Genomic DNA, 27,125 nt, shown 5'->3' with positions numbered 1-27,125 from the left:
GTGAAACGTTTTCATGTGTAATTAGATGATTTTGGAGCTGCAAAGTGAGCATGTCATTAATGGGGACTTTACCTATCATGGGGAAGAATGTATGTTGCAGGAACAATTGAGGTTAATGTTTAAGAGTATATAAAACAAGGCAGAAACATATGCTCCTCAATAATAAATGTGCTTTAGAATAATATTGATTTGGACATGATTTAGTGGTGATCTCATTATCAGACACAGTGAGCAAAACCTATCTGCTGTGGGCTCCACAGATTGCATTCATCCAGGGAACCATGAAGTGGAGAACCTCTTGGATTGTCCCAGAAGCTCCTTCCTGGCTGTGAGAGATGTCCCACGTGGGAAGGGAGTGGAGCTGCTTACAGCACCCAGGACAGAGCAGCCTCAGGTTAGTGCTGCCCTAACTCACAGCACATCAGAGCTCTGGGCAGCACTGCCCTCAGGTGAGGACTCAGGCAGTGGCACACCTGGGGCCCTACCAGAGCACGTGGACATTGTGCCCACATTTGTGCTGTGCCATGTCTCCCAGGTTTGGCTCTGGGAGCTCCAGGGCATGCATGCTCAAAGCTCAGGGCAGTTCACACCTTTCCTTCCTTAGGGCACTCAGTCACGTTTTTACCAGCACCATCCCACTTGCCTTCCTGCAGTAGCTTGCCACTCCTCCAAGACTGAGCTGTCAGACAAAAAGAGCCCAGCAGCTTGAGGCTTCAGACCTTGGAATAATTTTCTCTGGTGAACTTTATTTATCTCTATAGGCCGGGAATACTCTGAGTTTCTCTAAGAGGATTTTAATCCTATTTATTTTGGAGATGTTGCCATACCCTAATACCAGAGCAGCACCTCTGCTCTTGAAGCCACATTGCTTTGAACCGTCCAATATGATGCTGAGCTGCTTCTTGCATCATGAATCCTCATTATCACTCTCAAAAAGCTCATGGAAAGCTGATCACCATGAGAAAATAAATCAAGCATAAAAATCTAAACATATACACATGCAGTTACATGCACATTCATTTTTGGGGTGAAATACCAAGTACCCAGACTGGTTATAGTCTGGTTACGGTGTTTCCACAACTTCCAGAGAAAAGGCATGCAGATGTTTTAGATGGGACCTTCAGTTATTTCCATGTTGTACTAAATTTAAAAATACATGTGCTAACTTTTCTAATGGGAATTTAACTACTCAACAAAGTGAAAAAGAAGAATTTACCCTGGGTCTTTGGCCAAGACATGTGTCTCCTTATTTGTGGCAACAGCAAAAGCAAAAGTCTTACACAGAACAGGCTGGGAAACATCTTCTACTGTGCCATGTCTGCATCAACCATTTAGTGCAACCAAGGAGAAAGAGAAGGGCCTGGATGCTGTGTTTTCCGAAAAGGAAAGCAATACACCAAGGCAGGACAGTGCATCACTACCAATCCAGCCAATTCGCACCACAGAGTGCTAATGCCAAATTAATGTAGAAATGGCACTCCTTGCAGGGTAAATAATGAAACTTTATGCTAAAACAATGTTTTCTCTTGTGACTCACCACACAGTCCCATGGCTTTCATCAAACGCCTTTCCATGCTGTTGGACATGCAACCAGCTGTGTCACCACTTTCCTGGCAGAAGATATTTCACATCAAAAAACAAATTTTTTAAAAAAGAAATTTCCTAATGCTAGAAGCAATTTGCAAACAATTCAAGAGCCAGGCTTGGCGAGGAACAAGACAGGCAGTGTTGCTGCAGTTATCCCATACTTGACTACTGAGCCTGGCAGGAGCACTGAGGACTGGGTTGTGGCATTTGGGAATTCGGCACTAAAGGAAATGGACGGAAAGGAGATACAGAGCTCGGGCAGTCGGGTTAGTGTTGTTGCCTTTTAGAATGACTTAGACTTCACTTGACAAGCTCTGAGCGTTTTTTTCCCATCCACTGGCATTTTTCTCCTGTTAATACAGGTTTCTCTGTCCATCTGACTGTGAACGATTACATTTTCATCCAAGCTCATTTACATTCTTGTGCTACACAAACCCTGGGGGAATGGCCGGGCAGTTGGGTGATACGCGAACCTCGCCACTCCATTTTTGTGGCAGCTCCAGTAAAGTCTGGAGCTGAAACAACCACACAGCGTTGCTGCTTCCCATGGGGGAGGAAAAGGAGGCTTGCCGAGTAAGTCAGCTACAAGGAGAGAGAGCCCACGACACCCAAGTCCTTCCCGAGTGCCCGCCTCACCCCCGGCGGCTCGGAGGGCGGCGGGCGCTGGTCTGTGCCGAGCTGAGGGGACCCGCCGGCGCTGAGGGGATCCGGTGGCACTGAGGGGACCCGCCGGCGCTGAGGGGACCGAGAGGATGCGGTGGGGCTGAGGGCCCGCCGGCCGAGGGGAAGCGGTGCCGCCTCACGGCTCCCACCGGCCCGACGCCGTTGCCAAGGAGACGGCCACGGCGGCGATGGCGGCCGCTGAGGCAGGCGGGGATCCGGCTGCGGCCCCCGAGCCCTCGGCGTCCTCCTGCTCCTCAGGTGAGTGCCCCGGGCTGCCGAGGGGCGCAGCCGCCGCCGCTGCCGGACGTGGTGGCGAGAGGGCGGCGGGGCTCGGGCCGCCCTCCCCGGCGCTGCGGAGGGGCTGGGGCAGAGCCGGCGGGCCGTGAGGGCTGAGCGCAGCCTCGCAGGACACGGACGCGCTGCACATCGCCCCCCTCACGGCCCGCACCTCTCGCCGCTGGCATTTACCTCAGTTTGGGTGTCTGCACGGCCAGACCAGCGCGTCCTTGGCAGGAAACCCTGTTTGGGTCACCACCGGCTCTCCAGCATCCTCCCCTTCCAGCAGTTTCTCTCCCGTTAAAGCCAGTCTCCTCTACAGGCTGCCCGTTCCTCTGAGTCGCAGTCCAGGGAAAACAAACCAACCTCGGCTGCCACCCCGTTCCTTGTTCCTGGGCGCAGCAGCACCTCATCCCCGACTGCACAGCACTCCAGAGGCTTCTCTGGAGCCCAGCTGGGCTCCTGGCTGAGGAGCCACCCCCTCCCCCGAGCCCCTGTCCCCGCAGGTGTTGCTCACAAAGCTGGTTGCCAGGTGCTGGCAAATTGGGCTCCATTACATCCCAGTTTCGATGGGTACTGAGGTGACTGGAAGTTGCAAGGCAAGCTGAAGACAAAAAGATGCACATCTTTTGATCTAAGACAGCCATAAACTCGGAAATGTCTTTACAGCACTCAGGACTGGGCCGTTTCCCAAAGGACTGGATCTGGGCTGAGATCTCCACACGACATTGAAACCTGCTCAGTTCAGACCTAAGTGCCCATCACTGTGCTCAGCTGTGCCTCAGCCCAAGGCAAGGCATTACTGGAGAATAAACACCAAAAAACCACAGCATTATAGGTTATTCATGATACTGGAATTCAATTTTAGGAAGATTTTACTGCATCACTCCTGTTAAACATTAGTCACAGTCAAAAATCCAGTGCAATTATTCTCATAAAGCTGTAAATATAGCATGGCACTGTTACCATATTGGTTCCTTTTATACTGACATTACAGGGCTCGTGCTTATCTCTGTGCCCAGCATGCAAAGGGATTAAATTTAGAAAGTGCTCAGCTATTTTCTCCCACTAAAGATAAAACAAATGAAAATTTTGTTTACTGGTTTGTGCATAGTGATAATTAAAGGGATGTTTTCAACTGGAAATGTTGAAACTGACAAACATTGCAAACTTTTAAGGCAGAGTCACAAGTGCTTCCAGCAGCAGTCAGGCAGCAGGCTTTGACTGGGAGACGGGGAATGAGATCACTGGCCACCAGAACTTCCCTCTCTATCAATCTACCTACATCACAGCTTGGAAAGTTTTGTGGGAAAACAGGAATCTGACTAAAATGATTTTTTTAATGACAGGTGTACAGAGAAAAGGATTCGTCTGGATTTGAAATGAGTTCATGCTCTCCATCAGAACAGTGACAAAAGCTGGCAGAATGAAGGTAGCATGTCTGTTGATGTTTGTCAACAGATAAAATTGTTGCTAAGCACACGTTACAGGCTTAGGATTTGTGGTTACGGCTTCACGAAGCCCTCCCCAGAGCATGACTGTCTCAAAGCCACACTAACAATCCCTCATTTTCCATTAAACCATCTGTTATAGGTGAAGTGGTAAAAAAATCTATGAAGAACGCAGGGTTGGTAGTATTTACTTAATGAAAACTGACAAGATGCTGCAGTTTTCATTTTAGAAAATTTCATTTCCCTTGCTTATAACTTTACATGACCTTGGCTAGAGTTTCTTATCCCACCTGTCTTTCTTTGATGCTGCTACTTTAGAAACTTCTAATAAAACTTGATCCAGTCACTTTCAACAAATGCTGCAAAGAAATAATAACTGTAACAGTTAAAATGTTATGGTTGTTTTCCTGTAAATTGTTGGTTCTTAATGCTTTGAAGCAAAGACTTAAAACTGGGTAAGGACTCGGTGGCTGAATTGTGATAACAACAGACTTCATTATTGCGATAAAAATAATTTCACTTCTGCTCATGGAAATAATTTTATTGCTGCATGTGAAATATTAAAATAATACTGTGATAAGCAGCTCAAAAGCACCAGAAAAAAATCTGATCAGGACTAAAATGGTAGTAAATTATGCATTACACTGTGAGCAAAAATGAAAGTGTGCAGTAAGTGTAAGGTGTGCCATCAGTCTCACGTCCAGCGTGGGGCAGAGTTTATAGGGAGTATTTCAAGGAGTCTCCAAGATAATCCATGAAATAAATCCAAATCCATATGTATTGAATGTTATATCCATTTGTTCATGTTTGTTCATTGAAGGTTAGTTACTAACAGGTTTTTAGTGCAGTTCTGCTCATTACTAGTTCATGAGTTCTACTCATTTTCTGGCATTACTAACCTATGTCCAAGGAGAATGTCACTTCTTTGGTGTTTGCTGCTTCGGGGGGAGATAGAAAGGAAGAAAAAGCAAGTTTTCATTCTAAATAAGTTCCTGAAAAATGCTGTGCAAAATCCAGGTGCAAATAATGAATAACAGTGGGAAGAAAGTTTTTTGGAAGTAAACCCAAGTTCCTTACTGCTGCAGGATGGTGGAAAGTGGAACAAAAGCATAAGGGAACATTTAAGCTTGTCAATTCCATCTAGTATCTTTAAAAACATTTCTTTTGCTGAATTTCAGTGGTGTAAGTACTGTAAGAACCTTCCTGCTGCTCCTCCTCACAGCCCCTGCAGAGTTTGCATCACAACTTTTCCCTGTACTCAGTAGCCAGAAAAAAACTTCCTGTATTGAGGATTTTCTCAGAAATTGCTTCAGGCTGTAAAAGCCAGGCTCTGTGGGGACTCCAGTGTTCACTTCTAGCAGGGCATTACTCTGAAGTACCCTTATTTCTCAGCCCTAAGCTTTAGGACTACAGGGTTGCTATAGGTGTAACTCCTGTCAGCAGGATAAAAACCCCTGCATTCACCCCTTTCACTGGACAAAATACCATAGGAAGCACAACATGGTAGGGATGAGAACAAACAAGCCACAGGTGACAGATTTAAATTATTACTACCCAAAGATTGGTTTGATGTAAGAATATACTTGTTATGATCAGAATGAGGGTTATGTAAGACCAAAACAGAAAAGGATTTAAGTAATGCCATGTTTAAATGGAGAACATCTGAGAGCAGCTGACCTATTCAGACCAGGTTTCATTGCAAAGAGAAAGTTTTTGCATTTTAGTACTCACTTAAACACTTCTGCAAGGGAGCAGCTTCTAATAACAACACCTTCACCCAGCACAGCTGGATGCACAGGGAAGGAGCTGAGGGCCTTGTCCGACAGGGAAAACAAGAGGGACAGTTCTCAGAAATCTGCCAACAGATTGACCCAATCTCTGTTCCAAAACTAGGCTGGACACAGAACTTCCAAAGAAATGAAAGGCAATAGCTAGAGAAACTACAACTGTCAAGTTGTACCTGTGGTGCAAAAATTACCTCTCTGTCCATTCCCAACATGATTCACCTTCAGTCATCTTTTTATACTTTTCCTGCAGCTTTCTCTCAGGCTTCCTTCCCAGAATGGGAGGTCCTGCCTCACAAAGTCTGTTGGAATCGTGCATCCTTCTGCATCTCTCTCTGCAATTTCCCCTTCTCACAGACATCCACAAAGCACCCAGCAGTAGCCAGGCAGATGCTGAGTGGTCTCGTTTACAGACTATACTGCAATAAGTAAGAAACTCAAACAAACCAAACCCCAAGTATTCTCTAACAGATTTTCCTTCATCTTTTTGTGTTGCATGTCCTGTAAGAGTTCTGGAGGACAGGCTGACCCAAGACTTGCTGAAGCTGATAGGAAGCTTCCCATCCACTTAGGAAAGCTTCAGAAATGGACCCTACAATGTCTGACCCTTCCTGACCCTCCAGCCATGAGTGCTGAGACTAGCTAAAAAAGGCAAAAAAATCTAAAAGAAAAAACTGAAAAACATCCAGAATTGAGTCAAGTGCAAAGTCCTGCACTGAATGTTTTTCAAGAAGCTTGTGATGCATGACCTGGAAGAACCTTTTCCCAGACCCGTGCCCTACTATCTGCATATTTTTTTTCTCCAAGGGTTTTGTTGCAGAGAAATTTGACTTACTCTTTCATGTATATAGCCTAGCAGGAAGTTCATGCATCAGCTACCAAAAAAGAAAAAACAAAAAGGGGGAAGGTGGTCAAGCACTGATGAGGTGATTTTAGTATAAATTTTAGTATCAATTTTATATTTCAGCAAGTGCAGAGGACACGGTGTCTTGTGATTTTTTTCCCCCATTGAAAATAACAGAGGAACAGCCTCCCCTTAGGCTTCCAAGTAATTGTAGATTATAACAGTTCCTTGAATGGAGAGCAGTTACCCTACAGCTTCTTAACTTAATTTTCTCAGTGAATGAGACCTCTTCAGAACAGCGGGATGACTAGAAAGAAAATTTTTGTAAGGTGCCACTTGGGTTTATATAGTCTCTATATGTGCTGCCCACAGTAAAAGAAAAAATAGTTCAAACCCTAGTGTTCTGTCCAGGTAAAGTGTTTTTTTTCATGCTGTGAATATGGTCTGATTCCTGATTTTTAATGGCATGTCATTATAATCTCCTCTGTGAAATTGCATGTTTTCTTTTTTGTCCATGCAGAAAGTACTTCCTTGAAAGAAGACAATTTTCCCTATCCTGCAATGCTACCAGTAGATAAAAGGCTTCTAAACTTACAGATCTACAAGCTTCTTCAGTGTGTTCACAAGAAAGACAAGAAGCAAATAGAAAATCTGATCCAGAAAGGATTCCCAGATCTCATTAATTACACAGAGCCCAAGGAAGGATATAGTGCCTTTCACGTGGCCTCCATGAAAAATGATATTGAAATGTGCCACTTCCTGCTGGAACATGGAGCTCATCCAAATGTCCACGACAACATGGGACGCACTCCAGCCATGAAGGCAGCTGAGCTAGGCTATGAGGTGATTTTGGAATTATTAGCAAAAGCTAATGCAGACATGACTGCTGTGGATAATGAAGGGAAAGGTGAGTGAGAAGGAAGTACCATAAAGCAATCCCTTAACTGTGTGGCACATTTACTACACCTGATGTGTCCCACCTGTGGAGAGGAACTGTGCTTGAGGGTTATCCTTACAGCCCAACAGAAGCTGTTGGCCATAACAGTTTTGATGAAAATGAAAATAATTCTCCCTGAAGAGTCTAGGCCTTTAAATCATAAGTCTCCCCAGTACAGAGCTGAGAGGTAACTTATAACTGAGACTCACATTCCTCCCATGGTCTGTGACATACTGAGCTCTGGTTTTCTCCTCAAGTAAAGTCTCTGAAGCAGAAGTCTTTTTTGCATGGATACACCATCAGTGAAGGGGTCTTGGTCAGCTGTGAAGCTCACAGTCTCACAACACTTCTGGTAATTTCCTTTAGCACCTTAATCCCCACTGGTTTCCTTTGCAGGTATTTTGTTTTACTGCCTTTCACCTACAGGACGCCACTCCCACTGCCTGCAAATTGCCTTGGAATATGGTGCAGATGTCAACAACTGTACCACTACTGGGAGGTCTGTGCTGCTACAAGCCTGTGAGCAAGCTCATGAGGTTAAAGAAATGTGCCTAATTTTCTTGGAGAAAGGAGCAGATCCCCATGCAAAAGATCCGGTATGAGCATTTCTGTAACTAAGGACATATACAGGAGTATAGAGCAGAGTACATGACCTTAAATCCTCACATTAAAATAATAAAGCAGTGAAAATTGCTTTATTTTCACTGCTTTATTATTTTAATGAGGGGATTATTGAGGGGCCATACCCCTTCCCCTCTTCTGTGCCACCCTTTTTTTGGAGGAGAAAGATTTAAGTATTCTTTTCGATTTTTGTAGTTTTAGAGTGCAAATATGTCCCCAAACTTAGATGTAACTGAGTCAGCTGTTAGGAGCTGCAGTTCACTGTACTTCAGTGGAGCAGTGCTGATTTGTATTTGCCTTGATGTGTCCTTAGATTTACAGAGTTGAAATAATAGTCACTAAAAGTTAAGTCCATTAGGGAAAATCGGATGAGGAGTCAAGGCAGGAACAAAGGCATAAGAAACTTTTCTCTCTTCTGTATGTCTTAATCATTTATTTGTTTGCTTCCTAAATTTAACAAAGACCTGAAAGACTGAAGCTCTATGCTATTGATAAATCAAGAAGCTCAAACTTTCCCTTAGAGTTATCCAAAGCAAGCATCCATTATTATCTAGGAAAAGACAACATTAATGTATTAGAGTGTGAACTTTTCCTCACAGAACCATAGTGAAATTCCCTGGTTGCTTTGCCTTCCCCATAGTACTCCTTCAGCCATAGCTCCTTATGCTCCTGCTTTCATAAACTGAGGTGGTATTTTGTGTTAGATGTTATAAATATGCATGAGAAGATACCCACAGAATACAGGATTCCTTAGCTAAGGAATTGATTTTCATGGGCATTATTCAAGGGACTCAAGCCTTCAATGTACTTGAGTTGCTGGGATCTGACTGCTCTCTCTTAGCAGCACTATGAGCAGATTCTGAAAGCTTATCTGCAAGTATCTTTGGAACTATTAGGCTTGTCGTTTGTTCCCAGTAATAGCTAAAAGGAGGCTTCCAGTTTTATGCCAGCTTGGAACTGCCATGTCCCACTGCTGCAGCCTTAGCACATGGAACAAACTGGGAGTTGTTCTCTCGCTCCCCTGCAGGCCACGGGGCGCACGGCCTTGATGGAAGCTGCACGGGAAGGTGCTGCCGAGGTGGTGCTGGGTCTGCTTCGGAGGGGAGCCGATGTGAACCTGTTCGACTTTGAAAGACACAGTGCTGCACATTTCGCAGCCAAAGGAGGCTTTTTTGAGGTATTAACATTTGTGGTGTTAAAGCATTGCTGCAAAGCTAAAGCTAGGTGTTTTTTTTTTGTTGTTGTTACAGGGTTTTGTTTTGGGTTTTTGGAGTGTGTTTCTGTTGGGTTTTTTTTGAGTCCATTATCTCAGTTGATCAAAGTATAATGATCAGTAATCAAAAGCAGATTCTTTTTAAGTATCAAAGGGATTCCAGCAGTGATAGATAGGCCAGATAGGGGCTCACAGTGAGCTGGCAAGAAGATTCTCCTTGGTGTCTGTAACTACACAAGGTTTCTGTTTCATCAGTTAAATAACCACAGTACTAGAGAAAAAATGTTATATGTGCATTGACCAGCTGGACATGGAAGAGAACTTCATTATTAGAATGGGAATGTAAGATATTGCATTTATTTGTAAATCAATCTCACATTTTCACATGTTAAGGACAAGATTTTTGGTGGGACTCTGTTTGTTTTTCTAGATTCTGACGATTATTTCAGGTTATGGTGCAGACCTGAAACTGATTGCTATGAATGGTAACACACCACTTCATTACGCAGCAGAGGGAGGATTTACAGATTGCTGCAGGTATATAGGACAAAGAGGTACATTAAAACTAAATTACTTCACAACTATTATCTGTATTCTATTTCTATGCTAAAGGAAAGATTTCATTTGGGTATCTCTGAAGGATTTGACTCTTGGGTACCCTGTGGCAAAATTATCCTTCAGAAGGGGCTAACAGAGGCTCTTATGGGGATGAGAAAACATTTCTCAAAGAAAGCAGCAGAAACACCAGGGGTTTGTATAACTTAGTGTTGGACAGTATTAAGTGCTTCCAGGTTTAGTTTGGTTTAGATGTATTGTATTGAAACTTCCAATAGAAAATAAATTTTTGATTTGATGGTCACTTACAAAAAATCTCTGTGCAGTTATGAGGAAAACTTCATGCCCATGGATATTGAAACATGCCCTGAAGCAGCTGTGATCCTTTCCTGACTTGATCAGATTATCATGGCACTTCAAGCTTTGGTCCAAGAGGACCATGCAAAATCCCACATTCTGTTATTGGAATCAAAGTAGTGATCCATTGCCAAATTGGGGTACAGAAATAAGTGACACTTTAATATTAGTTTGCTTCATAACCTTGCTCACCACTTCAAGTAAAATGTAAAGTTTCCATTGAACTTTTCTCTTTCTATGCATATTCATGAGTGGATAAATACATAGAACAGGGGTTGCTCAATGCTTCTCCCTTTGGGAAAAAAATATGGACATGTGGCTGACCTTCCAGCCTGGGATCAGTGATGTAGTTCCACCTACCACTGCTATTTATATTAAATTGTAGGCCTGTGGCAATGAGTTGCCTGTGTATTATAAGTTTCTTATATTACATCATTAGGAATTCCACTGCACTATTAGCCAAATTGTGTCCATATTTCTAGGCTGTGATCCTACATGGTCAAACCTGGCACATCTGACCCCAAGGGAGGTTGCCAAGAGCGGTGGGTTCAAAGCAGCAGCAGCAGTATTGCGCAAAGCTGAAAAAGCCTTTAAAAAACCAGATGAGATCCTCGCCTGGTACCTGAAGGTGTACGACTGGTCCTTGCAGCACGAGGATGCCATCTGCAAGGAGTTTGAGATTGATGAAGAAGGAGATGGGATGGTATCCAGAAATGATTTTATGTCAGTCATTCAGAAGCGCTGGGGCACTGTGGATGAGGAACAAATAGAAATTCTTGCTAAAAAGCATGAAGTATCTACTGACAGGATCAGCCTTGATGATTTTTTTAAAGGCTCAAAATACTTGCAGAAAACCTTTCTGCTATCATCCTTTAGGCCCAAAGCAAAGAAGAAGAAGAAACTGCCGAGAAAAAAAGGCAAAAAAGGCCTCCCTGTGCCAATTTGTGTAATCCCAAAGAGTGAATGTCCACTTGGGGAAGATGGCTTCCCTACCTACATGGTTGAGGCTGTCCCAAACATTTCTCAAGAGCAGCGTTTCAAACAGGCCCTCCAATCCACCCATCCCGTGCTTGATGACCGTGCCTGGTACGTAGAGGAGCCAAGGAAAATCCTCATGGATATCAACTACCTGGTCAGAGAAGGAGACTTTGTGTCTCTGCAGAAAGCCTTTGACGAGGGTGTGCCAGTAGACATAAAAGATAAATATTACAAAACACCTTTGATGGTTGCATGTGCAAGTGGCAACATAGTTCTTGTGGAGTTTCTTCTGGAAAAGGGGTAAGATAATTTCAATTTAATTGCTATTTTGGGAAGGCTTTCAAAAGCATAAATATCCAGTAAATATTTGGATGCAAAAGGCTATGGTTTGTTTTCTGCTTACATTAACATTTAATATTAAAGTTAGTTCCCTAGGATCTCAAGTCACAGAGGGTAAGTTCATTATTTTTCGCATTTCAGTAGCATGGAAATGAAAGCAACCAAGAGACAAGTTCGCCAGGACTGAAATTTGTGGTGTCTGGGCTATTGACATTTGGTCAGCAGCAGAGTTCATACCCATGTCTCAAGTAGTGCATCCTCACAAGCGACCTCTCAAAACCAGGAAATGATTTTGGGGAAATCTGACTCGAAGGACTTGCCTGAAATCATCGAGGTGATCCTGGACTTTCCTGTTCCACATGCCTAGTTTAAACCTTCACTTTCCCCTGCAGCTGAGGCAGGCTGAAACCGCAGGATTTACATCAGAAGTCCCTGCTACTAATTAGCCTGCTCCTCATTTTAGAAGTGCTCCAGCAATTCTGTAGCCTGCAGACACACTTGTGAAAAATCTCAATGACAGCTTAAAAATGAAAGCAATTTTAGAAAGATTCAGTCATACTTGTGTAATAGCATAATTTCTTATTGTCAGACTGCTGTGGTCCTACAATCTTTCACATAAATGCTTAAATGAACATTTTTCAAAGATATTTACATTAACTCTGTTCTCTCTCTACTATACATAGATAGAATTCATGTTAATATCTCAGGGAAAGGGGCTGTAGTCATTGCTCTGGTTCCTGCAAAAACTAACAGCACATGGATCACATGGATCTTTCCACATCCTGGTAATTACACTGACATTCCTGGAGCATATGAAAAATTGGGTAATGTGTATATTTAGGTTTTCCAAAGATAAAGATGTAGGAGCTACCACATTAATCCACCAGAATAATCTCTACTCCTTTTACCAAGCTTCTATAGGCAGCACTGGAGTCACAACAATATTTAACAATAAGACCTAGAAACACAGTAACTTAGCTTGAAAAAATAGGACCAGTTTTGATTTTTTTTTCAATTGACAGAAATGAAAATGGAGAGGAAAGTTATCAGTGGCACTTAGTTTTGCATGTCTCAGCATTATGGGCTTGCAATTTGGCATGGGTATTCAAATACCTTTTACAATATAACCTTTTCATTACAGAGCCACAAATGAATATTGGATACAAAACAAAACATTTATCCAGATAAATGGTTAACATCTATTATGTTTAAAATTAAATTGGTGGTATCTACTTTCTATCTTCCTCCAGAAAGAACTAGAAGTAAATGAAATTTGGTCTGATGGGAAATTCTGTGCTTGATGGGCAGAAAATGCGTAGGAATTTTTAAATTAGTGCTGCATTGTCCCTGTTCCCATTGATTGGTTTCTTTCTGATAGGATGAAGTTAGGAAGAAGGATTCAGGGGCAGACAGAGTGTGAGTGCAGGCAAAGAGGTTGGGTTGAGAGAGAAAGTGAAAAAACAGAATGAGCTTATTTTAATGAGAATTAAAACAAATGAAAACTACATACAAATAAACTATAACAGCTTAGAGACTGAAAGATAGGAAAGATAAACGTGGTAGGTCAGGTAAATTTACTGTGCTAAGATCTCATCAAAGACAGAATTCTGAAAAAGATTAAAAATTTAAACAAGGAAAGAAGAACAGATGAATCTGTACTTTTATTTAGACAATCACCTGACCTGAAGAGCAAATAGCTATTCCTGAAAGCAGCTTCCTTCATAATTTTTCTTTTTTCTCCCTTCCTCCTTGTCTTTTGGGAAGACAGCAGCTTTTTGTCCACCAAGTAAGTGGGACAGTGTCCCTAACTCCCTTCAGGACCTCTAGGGCTGATAATGCTTTTCCTCTCAGTTTCATCCAAAGGCAGCCTATTGCAAGGATCTCACCTGAACTAGCCCTTGCTTTCTCCAGAGCATCCCAGTTTTAATTCGGGAGCAGAAACAGATCCTAGCCCAGCAGCACAGTAGCTGAATAGTTTTTCAATGCTCAGATTCCCAAGGCAGACCTCCTGAAACTCGTTTGTAGAAGGGAGAAGCCAATGCAGGGAAATGAAGCAGGCAGAAGGCAGCAACAATGAAAGGAAAGGTGAACACTTCCCCCTCGTGCAGGCGAGCACTGTAGTGTTGCCACATGTCCTGTAGCACCTGTTCTTGGCCCAGAAGTGAACTTTTTGAGTTCCTTAATCTGCTTTCTGCCATTCTCGGTGAACCTGGAGCACAAACATTAGCAGCCTTTTAGAGGACTAAGGTGTTTGAATGACTGGTTGTTTTCCTGTACCCATGAAAAGCTCCATGTGAAGAAAACTCATGGCTTAGGGGGGGAACATGACCAGCACCCAGGCACACTTAAAATTACTATTCCATGACAAGTTCAGGGACTCAAATGGGTTCAGAATAGCAATATGAAAATAGTTATTTATATTGAATATGCCATTGCAGTGGGCAGTTGCAGCTGACTGCACTTGGAGCTAGGGCTGTTACTGTAGATACTCAACAGCTTCAGCTGCCACAACTGCTCTTACCCTGTGCAGGGCTGATGTAAATGCAACAGACAACTTCCTGTGGACTCCTCTGCATCATGCCTGCTATAATGGACACCTGGATATCGCTGAGGTGCTGGTGAAGGCTGGAGCAGACGTGAATGCCCCTGCAATAAGTGATGCCACCCCGCTGATGAGAGCCATTGAGGCCTGCAGGCTGGACATGGTCTATTTCTTAATCACTGCAGGTGCTGATGTCCAAGCTATAAACAGCAATGGTAAATAGCAATGTTTCCAAAATAGGCTGTTTCTTTATGAAAAACACCTGGAACACTTTGAGAACTGTTCTGCATTTAGCATTGCTGTCAGGATTGGGATGAAGGTAATAGGTTCAGTTAGTTTACTCCAGCCTGGAATCATTATTGAATAAATGCTTTCTTGGGCTTTGCATATCTAGAAAATGAAGTAACATGATTAATTAGTCAATTCAGAAGACTGTTACTCCTCACAAGATACATAGAGAGTTATAAGTGGCTTTAATGAAAGCCTTCTATCTAGTTATTATTATTTGAGGGAAAATTAGATTTCAGTTGTGGCCCAGAGTATAGTCTGCCACTCATTTAAGCAATTTATTTTTAGGCACAGGCAGCCCTGGTTAAAAAACTTCCTTGCTGCTCTACATGTAGCTATAACTTCTGAGAAAAAAATAATTAACACAAAACCAAATCTGAGCTGGTGCTGAAGTGTTACCTCCTCACAGCAGATCCCTCCTTCAGTGTTATTTCCACTGTCTCCAGAGTAATTTAAAAGTTCACATGCATCACCTTTCAAGCTCTTGCTCTAACATAGGAAGCAACATTGCTACACAATGAGACTTTCCTTGCCAAAATGCCTAGGAGTGAAACCCTGCTTTCTAGAAGGGATGTGTATTCCTTATTTCTTATATCATGTGGAGTTCTGATTAACACAGCAGTTCAGTCTCACAGATACTTTACAGCCAGAGTCTCATAAGAACCAGGACAGATTTTTTTTTTCCTTCATTAAGCACCGAAGCTGTTCATTTCCATCAGGGGGCTTTCCCTTGCCAGCCACAGAGCAAGCATAGGCAGAAGGAGATGGGCAGCACAGTACAAGGTCAGGAATGCAGACCATCTCCTAGAGCTAAATGCTCTCAGCTCTCAGAGATCAAAATGACAACCTGCAGGACCAGTGTATTAAGCTGCAGATGGCAGAACATTAAGAACAAAGCAAGCAATACAAGAATTCCTGCAATATTCCTGCAAAATAAGTTTCAAGGCTCGTTTCTGCCAGGTCTTATTTCTGCAAGCAGTGCTGATGACTGCTGGTCCTCACACCAATGTCAGGCATGCTGCTGGCACATGGGATGGGTAATAAAATACTGGCCATATTAAATTCAGTTGATTGTCCAGTTGCAATAAACCAGTCCCAAAGTTAATTTTCATGGTTTACAGAGATATTTATTTTTTTAAATACAGGAAAGAGCGTTCTTGATCTTGCCCAAGTATTTGAAGATGCTACAATAATTGAACTGCTTGAAAATCAACTGCAAATTTTGGCAGAAGAACAAGAAAAAGAAGAAGCAAAGCCAGCAAAAGGTGGGAAGCCAAAACCAGCAGAGCCACCAAAACCTGTGAAAAAAGAGGTATGAGAGATGGTAACAAAGGACTGATTTGCTAATAGTTATCAGGGACCTTCTTTCTTTCCTTTCTTTGCCACCCATTTCTCTCTAATGCTGTAACTTGGGCAGCTTTGTTAAAGTGAGTGTTTTCAGATGCCCATACTTGTTCTTGTGAGTATTAGAACTTGTTCATTGGTTGAAATTTGTCTTGCTAATTTTACAAACTTCATGTCTTCCCCAGACACACATCAGAATGATGTCCTGTATCACTGACAGGACACAGAAAAGTATTTCCCTTTCTTTTTCCCTCCTCCTGAAGTATATGCTCATCCAGGTCTGTTGTGGTCAACTCTGAACAACTGGTAACCATAATTTCTTAAAGGGAGAACCTCTTTTTTCACAAGATAAGAGCAATACCCTTCAAACTGGTTAAAAGTTTTTTTATTCTCCTAGTTGAACTCCCTGAGACACTACCAGGCTTGCTAACTTCCTATTTTCCATTTTGTCCAATATCCTTCCTCTTCCACTATTTACCTGAGTCCTGTTTCTCAAAACCTACACTGATGTTTGCCTGTTTTATTTCTGAATGCTTTTCCTGCACCCTCTGGGAGTCTTGAGCATCTCAGCATTGCCCTATTCCCAAGCTGACACCAGCCTCCGTGACCACATCCGGGTTCTCCTATTGTGGATGAGACCTTCTTGATTCACCAGTGGTACTTTTAGTCACATCCAGGATGCTATTTAGGGAGAAGATGCAATTGTATCTGCATGGCTGGAAGTGTCCTTCAGCTGCCCTGGGCAGTGCAGTAAATATGTCCCAGTAGCTAAATGTTGTCATCGCCCTTGCACAAAGGTTTTGAATATCAGGGACAGCACAGGACTTTCAGAGGCAGGAGGATGACAACCTTAGGTGCTTGTTTATTCCTCATTTGGAAGAGGATGGGATCACCAGTGGTACAAGGTGACTGTCTTGGGAGTCATAAAGAGGAATTAATGTTTTAGTGCCCAAGGAGGAGAGGTGTCTTTTACCTTTCTAAAGGTTGGCCCTTGCAATTTTTGGTTTTAAAAAATCAACTTTGCGAGAAACAGATTCTGAAGAGATTAAGAAAAATACTCTCCCAGTAAATATTGTAGCAGAGTATAAGAAGATGCAGGATGCATGCCTTATTTCTGAACATGATGTATTGGTATAATTGGTACCTTCTTCCCTTTCAGTCTCCTGACGTATCTCAGCCACCTGAAGAAGAACCTGTTCCTGAAAAGACAAAGCGTTCCCGTAAGGACAGTTCTGCTTATTGGAAATCTTTGGCCACAAGAAAAGACAAAAATGACATCTCCTTCAGACCCAGAAAAGTACGTACAGCAGCAAAACATGAGTGCAGTTCCATGGTAACTTAAGGGTAGAACTTGCTGAGATCAAAACCCAGAGCAATCCAATGACATTTCCACCACTCAACTAGCTCAGAGATGACGTGACACAGCCTGGAGAGGTTGCCACCAAACAAGAGTACGTTAAAGAGTTTGTGGATGTATATTATATTGTAACACAAATATATACATATATATATATATATATATATGACAAATATTTGTGGAAATCAAGCTCTTATCAGATTTTAAAATTGGATTAAAGTGCAGCCACAGTAAAATAAAAATGCAGTTACATTTATGACACATATTTTTATATTCCTGCTTTTAAAATATAGGAGTATATTTGCATAGCATGGGCACCAACTTATAACTTGCCCTGTTGATTAGTTATCACATGATGACTTTTTTCAGTGACAGTTACTGAACTAGATGGACCACAGCACACTAAATATTTGCTACCTAGAGTTGGAATAGTGGAAATACAACTTTTCTGTCAGGGTCTTATTAATACATGCTTAGAAATAACTGAGAAACAGAACAACATAAACACAGTGAGGTAATTTTTTTTTCTCCTTAAAAAGGAAAATAACACCACTGCTGGCTGAGCAGTTGTGTTTGGAGTTTGTTTATCATCTCCCCAGCCCTGATTTATGCTAGTTTCTACAATGGTCTCAGAGGACTGAGGCTACATAGCTGATGACTCTACAGCTAATTACTATTTTCCACTCTGCAGATCATGAGGCTGAGTCAGTAATTTTAAATAATTACCTTAAGATCTTCTTTCCCACATTATCTGTAATCGGAGTCCATGGCATGATATAGATTGGAAGTGACAACAAGAGAATGCTCTGTTTATACACGCACAAATTGTTGACCTCTCTTCTGCTGGGAGGCCACGCGGCTTCTTCTCTATGTCTCATAGTGGAAAGGAGTGCTAGAACATGGCTCTCTTTGGCTAACAGTATCTTTTCTTAGTGCTTCTGTTGCAAAAGGCCCATCCAAATTAACTACACATACCTTTATTTTGTAGATATGGAGCCCTGATGCCACAGCAATGCAGCTTGCAGAAAAGCGAGAATTGCTCCGTGAACGCGCTGCTCTTTGTGGTCACATGGAGGATTTTACAACCCTCTTCAATAGAAAATTTAAGAAATAAGCACAGCACCTGGAAAAAGCTACTTCAGCACAGGTTTTGAGGAGACAAAGATGTAAAAGGCTACTCCTTTGCAAGGAAGGAATCGTGCAGTGCTCAGTAAATATATCTCAGTTATCAAGTCAAGTTTTTCCTCTATAGATTATGTTGCTTACACACAATCTTCTGTTGAGGGCTTAGTCTGGAAAAAGATTTATCCTCATGTGATTCTAAGTCTTGGAGCTGCCTCAGTATACTTCATGGAATAGCCACTGTTGTGACACACACATCTTTTGTAAAGGTGTAGCTTTATAAGGCTTTCTTCACCCCAACACAGAACTTCTTCCTGGAAGATACATTACCCTTCTACTCTAAATATATAGATATGAAGATGGCATTCAGTAATTAGCTAAGTCAGGAATGTTCTGAGTTGTCTGTAGAGGCAACAGAGAGTTCAGAATTTACAGCCAGGACTATCACAGTGCCTAGTGTACTTCTTTCATGTTCTCCCATTCATTTGCCAAAGTGCACGTGAGACCTAAAATTGCTTCTACCCCAGCAGGCTCATATTGTTTTCCTTCTGATTTTTGAAAGGATAATAATCTCGATATAATAATCTGTAATCCATTTGCCATGTCTCCCACAGACCGTTGTTATCTCTCAGATGAAGGAGGGGTCTCATAGGGGATGCTGATGGAGACCTGCACTGCAGAGTTCCAAGCCACTGAGATCATTGAGTCCAACCTTTGACCACTGTGTCACCCAGACCATGGCACTGAGTGCCATATCAAGTCTTTCCTTAAACACATCCAGGGATGGTGACTCCATTACCTCCCTGAGGAGGCCATTCCAATGTTAACCCTTTCCATGAAGAAATTCCTCTTAATGTCTAACCTGAATATGTATCTCTTCATCCTCCAGGAAATTTTTCCTAAGCGCTTCCAATTTGCCAGAGAGGGTTATTAACAAACATTGTTCTGGAGCATCCAAAATTGACATCACATTCATTGTTCCATTTTTTTTGCTTCTAGCTTCTTTCTAAGATATTTATCTTGCTCCGTCACCTCCTGAAGGACCAATTGAAGCAACTGATTCCCTCTGAACCACTTCTGGTTCAGCAGCTCCCTGTGAGCATTCCTGAGAGCTGCAAAGCTTTCACCAATAATGACCTTCTGAGGGTTGTCCTGACTTCTCCTGGACAAGAACATTCCAGCAGGTCTGGACCCCACCAATCACCAGAAACAAGGGAGCCTGTCTGTGATGGCAGTTTAACATTGTGACCCACCTCTGTGGCAATTGGAGTGAAACCGCACTGAATGACCAGTGTGTAATTTTTATCTGCCAGCATAAAACTTCTGCTGGCTGCAGATGATTGTAAATAACAAAAAGAGTAGAGCTGCAGTTAAGTCATAGAAGGCAAGCGTGGGCAAGGAGCCCATGAACAATCATAAAGGAAACTGCATCTCTGAAAGAAGGAGAAGCAAAGGGGCAATTTGTTGAACAGTAGCCATCAAAATAAAATCAAGCAGCAGTCAGAAATTATACTGTAAGGTAAAACTGTGTTTCTGGCAGAGATCTGTCATGGAGATTACCTAGGGCAGTTCACAGCCTTCACATGTCCAACGAGGCTTTTCCTGGCTCTTAGTACAAGGTTGAGCAGCACACCATTCCTTGTGGAATCCTCCACTACCTGTGTCAGGAAGGGATCATCAAAGCTTTCCAGGAACCTCCTGGACTGTCTGTACTTTGCTGTGTTGCCTCTCCAGCTGTCACAGTGGTTAAAGTCCCTCATAAGAGGGGAGAACCAGGACCTGTGTACTGAGGCTGCTTTGAGCATCCGGCATTGTGGCATCCCAGTGGTGATGGAATAAGGAGGCTGTGTCCTGTGCAGGACACCCACCACGGTCCCTAAGGGATGGGGGGATAGGAAAACCTGCAGAGCCACCCACAGCTCCCCTCGCCATCAGACTAGCCTGGGACAGTGTGACACAAAGCAGCCCCTCAGCCAGGGGCAATACTTGAGCAGGTGACATTCCAGCTGCCCCTGGCCCAGCAGGCCAAGGACAAGGGAACAGTGGGACATCCCGAGGCTGTGGAGTGCAGCTGGGATGCTGGCAGAAGGCTTGGCAGGTCAGGGAATGCCATGGCAGGATCCCCAGACTTGGTGAGGCAGAGGCAGACAGGTCAGTATGTTCTCCCCCTCCCTGGCCGCCCCTTGGGCCTCAGGACATGGGGGTGTGGGGACATGGGGACATGGGCTCAGGTGGGGCTGTCCTCACAGGGCAGGAAGCAGGTGCCAACATCGGCTACCATGATGGCCGCCAGTATGCAGCTGAGTCTGAGTGGCTCAGGAAGGCCAGGCTGCGTGTGGAGAAGGCCATTAAGGTGAGGGGTTCGAATTCACACTGCCCTGAGATGGCACATGCTTGCATTTGTGCTCAGGAGAGCCGAGCCAGAGCACTGGGTTGGGCAGGCTGAGCTCGCTGCTGTCCCGCAGGAGAAGAAGATCTTTGCAGTGCAGGGCCCTTACCCCGTCATCCGCCGGCTGCTGCGTGCCCACGGCTGGGTGGAGAGGAAGCTGCCTCGCAATGGCAGGCAGCTGAAGCAGCAGCCTGGCGACCAAAGCAAACAGCAGCTGGAGAAGAGGGCAAGTGGTGGTGGTGATGAGCAGGGGGAGGCAGTGGTGAGCCCACGTGGTGGGGCACAGCCTTCCTTGGGCACCGCAGAGCCTCTGCAACACCCATGGCCACACGATAAGGAGAACAAGGGGCAAAGGGAAGATGAAGACATGAAGGAAGACATGGAGCAGTGCATTGAGGACTGTGATGACATCCATGACCTCATGGTTAGCTAAAAAGGCTAGTGCTGAGCTCTGCCACAGCTCCCCACGTCCTTCCCCTGGGGACCCTCAGGGGCAGGGCATAGCTTGGGGCAGGAGGGGGCTCCCTGGCTCACCCCGGCCCACTCTCTCCTGCAGTCCTTCCTGGTGCAGGACCAGGTGCCAAACTTCCTCTGGACCATTCGCCTTAGCAGCATTGACCAGGAGCTGCTGCCAAGGATTGAGGTGGTGAACCGCTATCCCCGGCTGTCTGCGCTTTGCACCAAGGTGGGAGCCCGGGGCCTCAGGCAGGGGGCACAACGGGTGGGGGTGTCCAGAAGGGAATGACAAGCTTCTCTAAACAGGAGGGGCTGTGCCAAAGCCTGCAAAACTTGCCCTGGTTCGAGCAAGTCGACTTCAACACCTTTTTCCCCCGGTGCTACCGGCTGGGGCTCATGGACGAGCAGGAAGCCTTCATTGGTGAGCCTGGGGCTGCTGCCCTCCTGTCACCCGTTGTGCTGCAGTCTTCCCATGTCCTGTGCAGAACTGGCTAGGGATGATGCTTCCCTCTTTCAGAGGATTTCCTCCTGACAGCAGCTCGCAGCCTGCTCAAACTGGCCCTGCAGAAGCTCAGGGATAGGCCGGTGGGGATAGAGCAGCCCCCAGAATCTGACAAGGTGCCAGGTGAGTGCATGGAGCTGGCTGAGCGGGGTGGAGGTGAGGGATGAAACAGGGAGATCAGGGTGTGTCTGAGGGCTGAGCTTAGAGGCTGAGCCTCTGTTCATGTCTATGGCTTGGGATCCCTTACTTCATCCCCTGCCCTAGCTCCAAAGGCACCTGTCCCACAGGAAAGCTCAGTGCTTCGGCCCCAAGGCTGGCGTAGGAGTCCTGCCTCTCACCCCATGCTGTCCACAGCAGAGCCGCGCTCCCCCCTGTATCCCCAGCTGGTGGATGAGGCCCTGGAGGTTTCGTGAGCAGCACCTGGGCATCCTGGAGCACCAGGACATTGACAGGAAGACCCCGTCGCCCTGCCGCACATGCATCGACTGGGACCGCTTCCTGCCCAAATACTACCGTGTGGCCCAGTGGGTGCTGAGCAAGATGGGGGCAGGGGGGATGGTGGCAGGGCCGATGCTGAGCCCCCCGTGTCCCCCCACAGTGAGGGGACCAAGCTGGTGCTGGACAGGGAGCAGCGGAAGCGGTGCCAAGACCTGCTGCGGCGCCTGGAGGAGAAGCTGCCGCAGCTCAGCATAGAGGGCAACCTTAACATCTGGATCATCAAGCCCAGCGCCAAATCCCACGGCAGGGGTAAGGCTGGGGGAAGCATGGGGCACGCACATCCCCACAGAGAGGGGATCCCACCATCCCTGTGTTGCCCAGGCATTGTCTGTGCGACGAAGCTGGAGGAGGTGCTGGAGCTGACGCAGAGCTGCACGGGCCCCCTGGCGCGGGTGTGCGAGTGGGTGGTGCAGAAGTATGTGGAACGGCCGCTGACCATCTTCAACACCAAATTCGACATCCGGCAGTGGTTCCTGGTGACTGACTGGAAGCCACTGACTGTCTGGTTCTACCGAGACTGTTACCTGCGCTTCTGCTCCCGGCCCTTCTCCCTGTGTCACCTGGAGCCGTGAGTGTCCCCCTCTCACCCCCAGCTCGCACTGCCCAGCCCCCTGCATCCCCTGATCCAGCCCCGCTCTCCCTGCCCCAGCGCCAGGCACCTCTGCAACGTCTCCATCCAGAAGCGGTACAAAACATCACAGCCGGACTCCTGCGTGCCCCCCGACAAGATCTGGTCCAACAAGCAGTTCCAGGCCCACCTGGCATGGCTGGGGCAGGCGAATGCTTGGCAGCGGGTCATGGTGCCCGGCATGAAGGCAGCGATCCTGAACGCCCTGCGCTGCACCCGGGACCAGGTGGGCTCCCGCAAGGGCAGCTTTGAGCTCTTCGGGGCCGACTTTGTCATCGGGGAGGATTTCCAGCCCTGGCTGCTGGAGATCAACTCCTGCCCCACCATGAGCCCCTCCTCAGCGGTGACGCGCCGGCTGTGCGCCAACGTCCAGCGGGACACGCTGCGCCTCGTGCTCGACCGCAAGGACAACCCCACCTGTTCCATTGGTGCCTTTGAGCTCCTCTACAGGGAGGTAGGCTGGGGGCTGGGGACAGCCACACCCCAGGCACCCCAAGCCCCCACTGCCCCTTGTGTCCCCCTGCAGGCAGCTGTGTCCTCATGTCTGACTGCGGGGCTGAAGCTGATGGCCACAGGCTGTTCCCTGAAGAAGCCCCAGCTGGCAAAGCATCGATCCCAGGACAAGCCCTCCACCACTGTACTCAGTACTCCCCAGCTCCCTGCACCCTCAGGGGACAGAGCCACCAAGGTCCCCTGGTCCAGAGCGGCACAGGAAAAGCTGCCTCCTCTGGGACCGCAGAGCAGCTGCTCCCTGCCCAAGTCTGACCCTCCAGCACTGCCACAGCCCCTGGACTGCTCTGCTGGGAGCCAGGAGCTGCCGTGGCTCCTTCACATGGTGGTGGGGCAGCCCAAGGAAGCTCAGCCTCCGAAAGCTCCACCCCAGCCAGCTTTGCTGCCGATCCCCAGCTGTCCTCTGGATAGGGAGCCTGTGCCACCGCCCCGGGGAGCAACGAAGAGCCCCTGGCAACCTCCGGGCGGTTCTGCCAGGAGCCAGGAGCTGCCAAGGCTCCTTCACCTGGTTGGGCAAGCCGAGGATGCCGAGCCTCAGTTAGCTCACACCCAGGAAGCTCAGCCCCCGATCAATAGCCGTCCCCTGGATTGGTTGCCATCGCTCCAGGAGGAGCCCAGGAGGCCCTGGCGGCCCCCAGGGGCCGGGAGCCAGGGATTGCCGCAGCTCAGTCAGCCGGGTGAGCAGCCCCAGGCTGCTCGGCCCCACAAAGTTCTGCCCCCGATCAATGCCCGTCCCCCGGTGCGGGGGCCTGTGCCACAACCCCGGAGAGCCCCCAGCAGACCCTGGCGACCCCCGGGCTGTGCACCGGCTCCTGCAGGACTTCCTGCCAGGCCAGTGCGCCTGCCGGCGCTGTAACCGCACCGGGACCCCGGCCCCTGCTTGGGACAGGAGAACACGGCAGCTCCCAAGGGGATGCAGAAGACACCCCCACGAGGTGACAGCGCCCTGTCCGTCCTGGATGGGGTAACACAGCAGCACCCGGCTGCCTCCCACGGGAACGAGAGCCCATTGCTGTGCCGCGGTAGCCACCTTAACCTGCATGCCTGCTTTAATAGACTTTCGTGAGAAGGATCCTGGCTTGGACCTTCTGTGTGTGGGAGATATGGACACAGCTGGGGATGATGCTGCAGGGGCTGCCAGGGCAGCTCCTCTGCTGGGATAGAAACACAGGAGGCAGGAGAAGCTGCCTCCACTCCTGCCTGCCTGCAGTGGCCCCTGCCAGACAGAGCTGTGGTACAGGTGACATTGCTGCACTCCGGCACTGGGAACCAGTCAGGCACGGAGTGCTGGCAGGGCTGGTGCCCTCTCCAACGCAAAGGGGATGCCAGGAGGAATCCCATCCTGTGTGTGTGCCAAGAAAAGAAGTGGGTGCTTGAGCCTGGCAGTAGGTGGGGATTAATGGGCTGGCAAAGGGAAGTCAGGTATCCTCAGGGGTCCCCTGTGGGCACTAGGGCTCCTGGGGCTGCTTGGAGGTACAGGAAAGGAGGTGGAGGGGAGTGCGGTAGGGCCCTGGGCAGCACCAGCTCCTGCAGGTTCCTTTTGTGATAAGGTCACCCACCTTGTTACAGAATCACAGAATGGCTCGGGTTGGAAGGGACCACAGTGGGTCATCTGGTGCCACCTCCCTGCTCCAGCAGCGTGATCCCAGAGCACACGGCACAGGAATGTGTCCAGGCGGTTCTTGAATGTCTCCAGGGAGGGACATTCCTTAGTCTCTCTGGGGGATCTGTTCCAGTGTGTGGAATGTGTTCTTCCTGACAGCTGGAACTGGCACAGCCAGCACAGACCCTGTGCTGGCAGAGAGCAGACAGGATGTCGTGGCTCCCCAGCCCTTGTGCCCACCAGGCCCTGTGCCTGCTGCTGTTCTCCGAGGATGGCTGGGCCGGGCCCCTCCTGCCCCGCTCTGGGCTGGGCAGGCATGACCAGTGCATGATACATCAGCTGCAGAAAAAGGCTGCTGCTTCTGCCAGAAGAGATTAGCTGGGAGAGTTCTCTGCTGTTAGAGCCAGTTCCTCAGGCCTCCTCTCTGCAAGAACCACAAGGTTCTTCCTCACTGGGAAACTCCTGCTGTGTTAAGGTCCAGACAGACCATTTTCTGCTGGCTGTGTTCATCAGGGCCACTGGGAGCAAGTGGAAGGGAACTTGGATGCAAGGGGAAAATCAAACCTGGCCAGCAGCAGGGGCCATCTGCATCAGTTTGGATCATGTACCCATGTTGGTGAGTAGCCCCTGAAAAAGTTGTTTGGCAGAGCAAGTACTGAGGGGGCAGCATCTTCTGTCCCCCTAGGAAATCCTTACAGGCATCATCCTTGGGCCTTCTCATCCCAGCCAGATCGAGCTGCAGACTCTCCCAGTCTTCACATGTTGTTCCACACAAAGAAAGGGAGAAGAGCTGACTTAACTGGCATTTTGATATCTGCCACTCAGTCAGAAAACCCAGTGCTCAGAAAACATTTTTGCTTGACTGGTCAATTCATTCAGATGCCAGTGGTCCATGAGGCAGAAGTGGAGCAAACGGAGGGGCTTACCTAAGTCAGGATGAATCTTTCAAGACTGTTGTCGTGGTTTGATATGGAAGTGATTTTTTCAGGAAGTTGAGTCAAACCAATCAGTGGTCAAGTTTAGATATTGGCACCTGAAGTGACCACTGAAGATAGGGATACGCCTTTGAGAACACAGGGGGTTAAAAGCAGGAACTCCCAAGAGCTCGCTCTCTTTGGTTCCGGTCAAGGTGCTGTGCAGACCTCCCCTGCCCAGCCACGGGCTGGGTGGGGGAGGGGGAGCCATGAGGCCTGGTCGAGGTGAGCTGAGGGGTAGAAGGACTGGAACCGAGCCAGCTCCTGTGGACGGAAGGGTGGAGAGAAGCGAAGATGTCTTTTTCATCCCCCCCCACCAGAGGGAAGAGACAGAGAGTCTGGATGGCACCTGTAACTTTGCCGACGCGGAGGAGAAAGGGGGGGGAGAAGGTGCCCAGCCTTGGCCTTGGGAATCGGCTGCTGGGCAGAGATATCAGCCGTCCAGGGAGTCTGAGCTTTTAACCCTTTCCTGAGAAATGAAGGCTTTGTAAAATATTACTCCTCCTTGATTTGAAGTAGAAGAGAGACAGTCTGGGATCCGAAATGATGGAAGAAGAAATTCTTGAGTTGGAAGGAGATGATGGAGTGGCTTGTGGCTGGACTTTTCTTGTTAGCCATAGACTGAACCAAATTCTCCTAACAGAAGATGCACTTAGGGGGGTGCGTTGGTGGGTCAAGAGACTTGTTTCAGTGATTACCAACAGAGGAGTAGAGAGAACAGAGGAGAGATAGAGAAGGTGTAGAAAAGCCCTCTATCTTCAAAGAAGAAGAAGAGGAGAAGAAGACCTCTGTTCTTAGACCCTCAGCCCCAGGGGAAAATGGGGGGGGGGGGACGACTGTAGTCCCGAAATGAGAAGCTGAACTGTTGTCTCTTTTAGTCCATGGCAAAGCATCCTTAAAGGAGCCCTATGAGCAGTCTGTCCATGCACGGTGGTGAGAGCACTGTGACATGGAAAGGAGAGTGTCACACTGGCAGATTTTCTCTGGGCGGTTGCCATGTGTGACATGGAAACACAAGGGTGGCAATTGTGTTTCCTGGGGGCTCTGTGGCACAGGAGAGACTCCTGTCTCCCTTGAAAGACTGAGTATTCGAATATCTGAAGGGTAGCAACTTGATCAGGATCCTGGGTGGTGTCTCACTGTTGAGTTTGTTTGGAAATTAGGTGGGAGGAGGAGGGGTGTTTTGGAAAGTCTTCATTCAGAATTTAGTGTTTGTAGTTTTTATAGTAGTAGTATTTTAATAAAGTTCTTTTCTTTATTACTAAGCTTGAGCCTGCTCTGCTCTGTTCCTGATCACATCTCACAGC

The 27,125-nt window shown here is 46.9% G+C and overlaps 3 protein-coding genes and 1 long non-coding RNA gene across 10 annotated transcripts in view; 2 read left to right on the top strand and 2 right to left on the bottom strand.

The window, feature by feature from the left end:
* PAK5 (p21 (RAC1) activated kinase 5) overlaps positions 1 to 2,878 on the bottom strand; it is a 163,430-nt gene extending 160,552 nt beyond the window's left edge. Inside the window, exons 1-2 of the mRNA XM_068186069.1 lie at positions 2,719 to 2,878; positions 1,538 to 1,610 (exon numbers count right to left, since the gene is read on the bottom strand). Coding sequence (XP_068042170.1) covers positions 1,538 to 1,586 — 49 coding nt within the window. The 5' untranslated portion in view covers positions 1,587 to 1,610; positions 2,719 to 2,878. The remainder of the gene's footprint in view (positions 1 to 1,537; positions 1,611 to 2,718) is intronic.
* On the top strand, positions 1,981 to 18,368 carry ANKEF1 (ankyrin repeat and EF-hand domain containing 1). 6 transcript variants are annotated; one of them, XM_068186065.1, is made up of 10 exons: positions 1,981 to 2,160; positions 7,126 to 7,512; positions 7,939 to 8,138; positions 9,191 to 9,340; positions 9,807 to 9,913; positions 10,748 to 11,566; positions 14,136 to 14,362; positions 15,581 to 15,747; positions 16,939 to 17,076; positions 18,125 to 18,368. In XM_068186065.1, exons 2-10 carry the CDS (start codon positions 7,167 to 7,169, stop codon positions 18,248 to 18,250), a joined length of 2,280 nt encoding a protein of 759 aa, XP_068042166.1. In that variant the 5' UTR covers positions 1,981 to 2,160; positions 7,126 to 7,166; the 3' UTR covers positions 18,251 to 18,368. The 6 variants fall into 6 exon arrangements, with proteins under 6 accessions (XP_068042166.1, XP_068042164.1, XP_068042165.1 ...); XM_068186063.1 differs by lacking the exon at positions 1,981 to 2,160 and adding an exon at positions 2,364 to 2,508; XM_068186064.1 differs by lacking the exon at positions 1,981 to 2,160 and adding an exon at positions 2,364 to 2,508 and having other exon boundaries at positions 9,807 to 9,930; positions 10,771 to 11,566.
* Positions 15,608 to 20,157, bottom strand: LOC137471624 (uncharacterized). Of its 2 annotated transcripts, none has more exons than XR_010997723.1 (2): positions 19,917 to 20,157; positions 15,608 to 17,205 (listed from the first exon to the last, which is right to left on the bottom strand). It is a non-coding gene; the product is annotated as an uncharacterized lncRNA (long non-coding RNA). The 2 variants fall into 2 exon arrangements; XR_010997724.1 differs by lacking the exon at positions 19,917 to 20,157 and adding an exon at positions 17,863 to 18,131.
* An 81-nt stretch (positions 20,158 to 20,238) lies between these two features.
* LOC137470032 (tubulin monoglycylase TTLL3-like) lies at positions 20,239 to 24,097 on the top strand. Its single transcript, XM_068183015.1, is given in 12 exon segments — positions 20,239 to 20,409; positions 20,508 to 20,611; positions 20,724 to 21,071; positions 21,204 to 21,332; positions 21,410 to 21,524; positions 21,621 to 21,728; positions 21,960 to 22,015; positions 22,017 to 22,129; positions 22,204 to 22,352; positions 22,425 to 22,671; positions 22,753 to 23,185; positions 23,258 to 24,097. Coding segments are annotated over 12 exon segments (2,682 nt in total). The 5' UTR covers positions 20,239 to 20,369.
* Positions 24,098 to 27,125: the final 3,028 nt, after the last annotated feature.

The sequence above is a fragment of the Anomalospiza imberbis genome, chromosome 3 (genome assembly GCF_031753505.1).
Source record: "Anomalospiza imberbis isolate Cuckoo-Finch-1a 21T00152 chromosome 3, ASM3175350v1, whole genome shotgun sequence".
In the NCBI taxonomy this organism is placed as follows: domain Eukaryota; kingdom Metazoa; phylum Chordata; class Aves; order Passeriformes; family Viduidae; genus Anomalospiza; species Anomalospiza imberbis.
The sequence above is the reverse complement of the archived record's forward strand: the minus strand, read 5'-3'. Positions and strand labels throughout refer to the sequence as shown.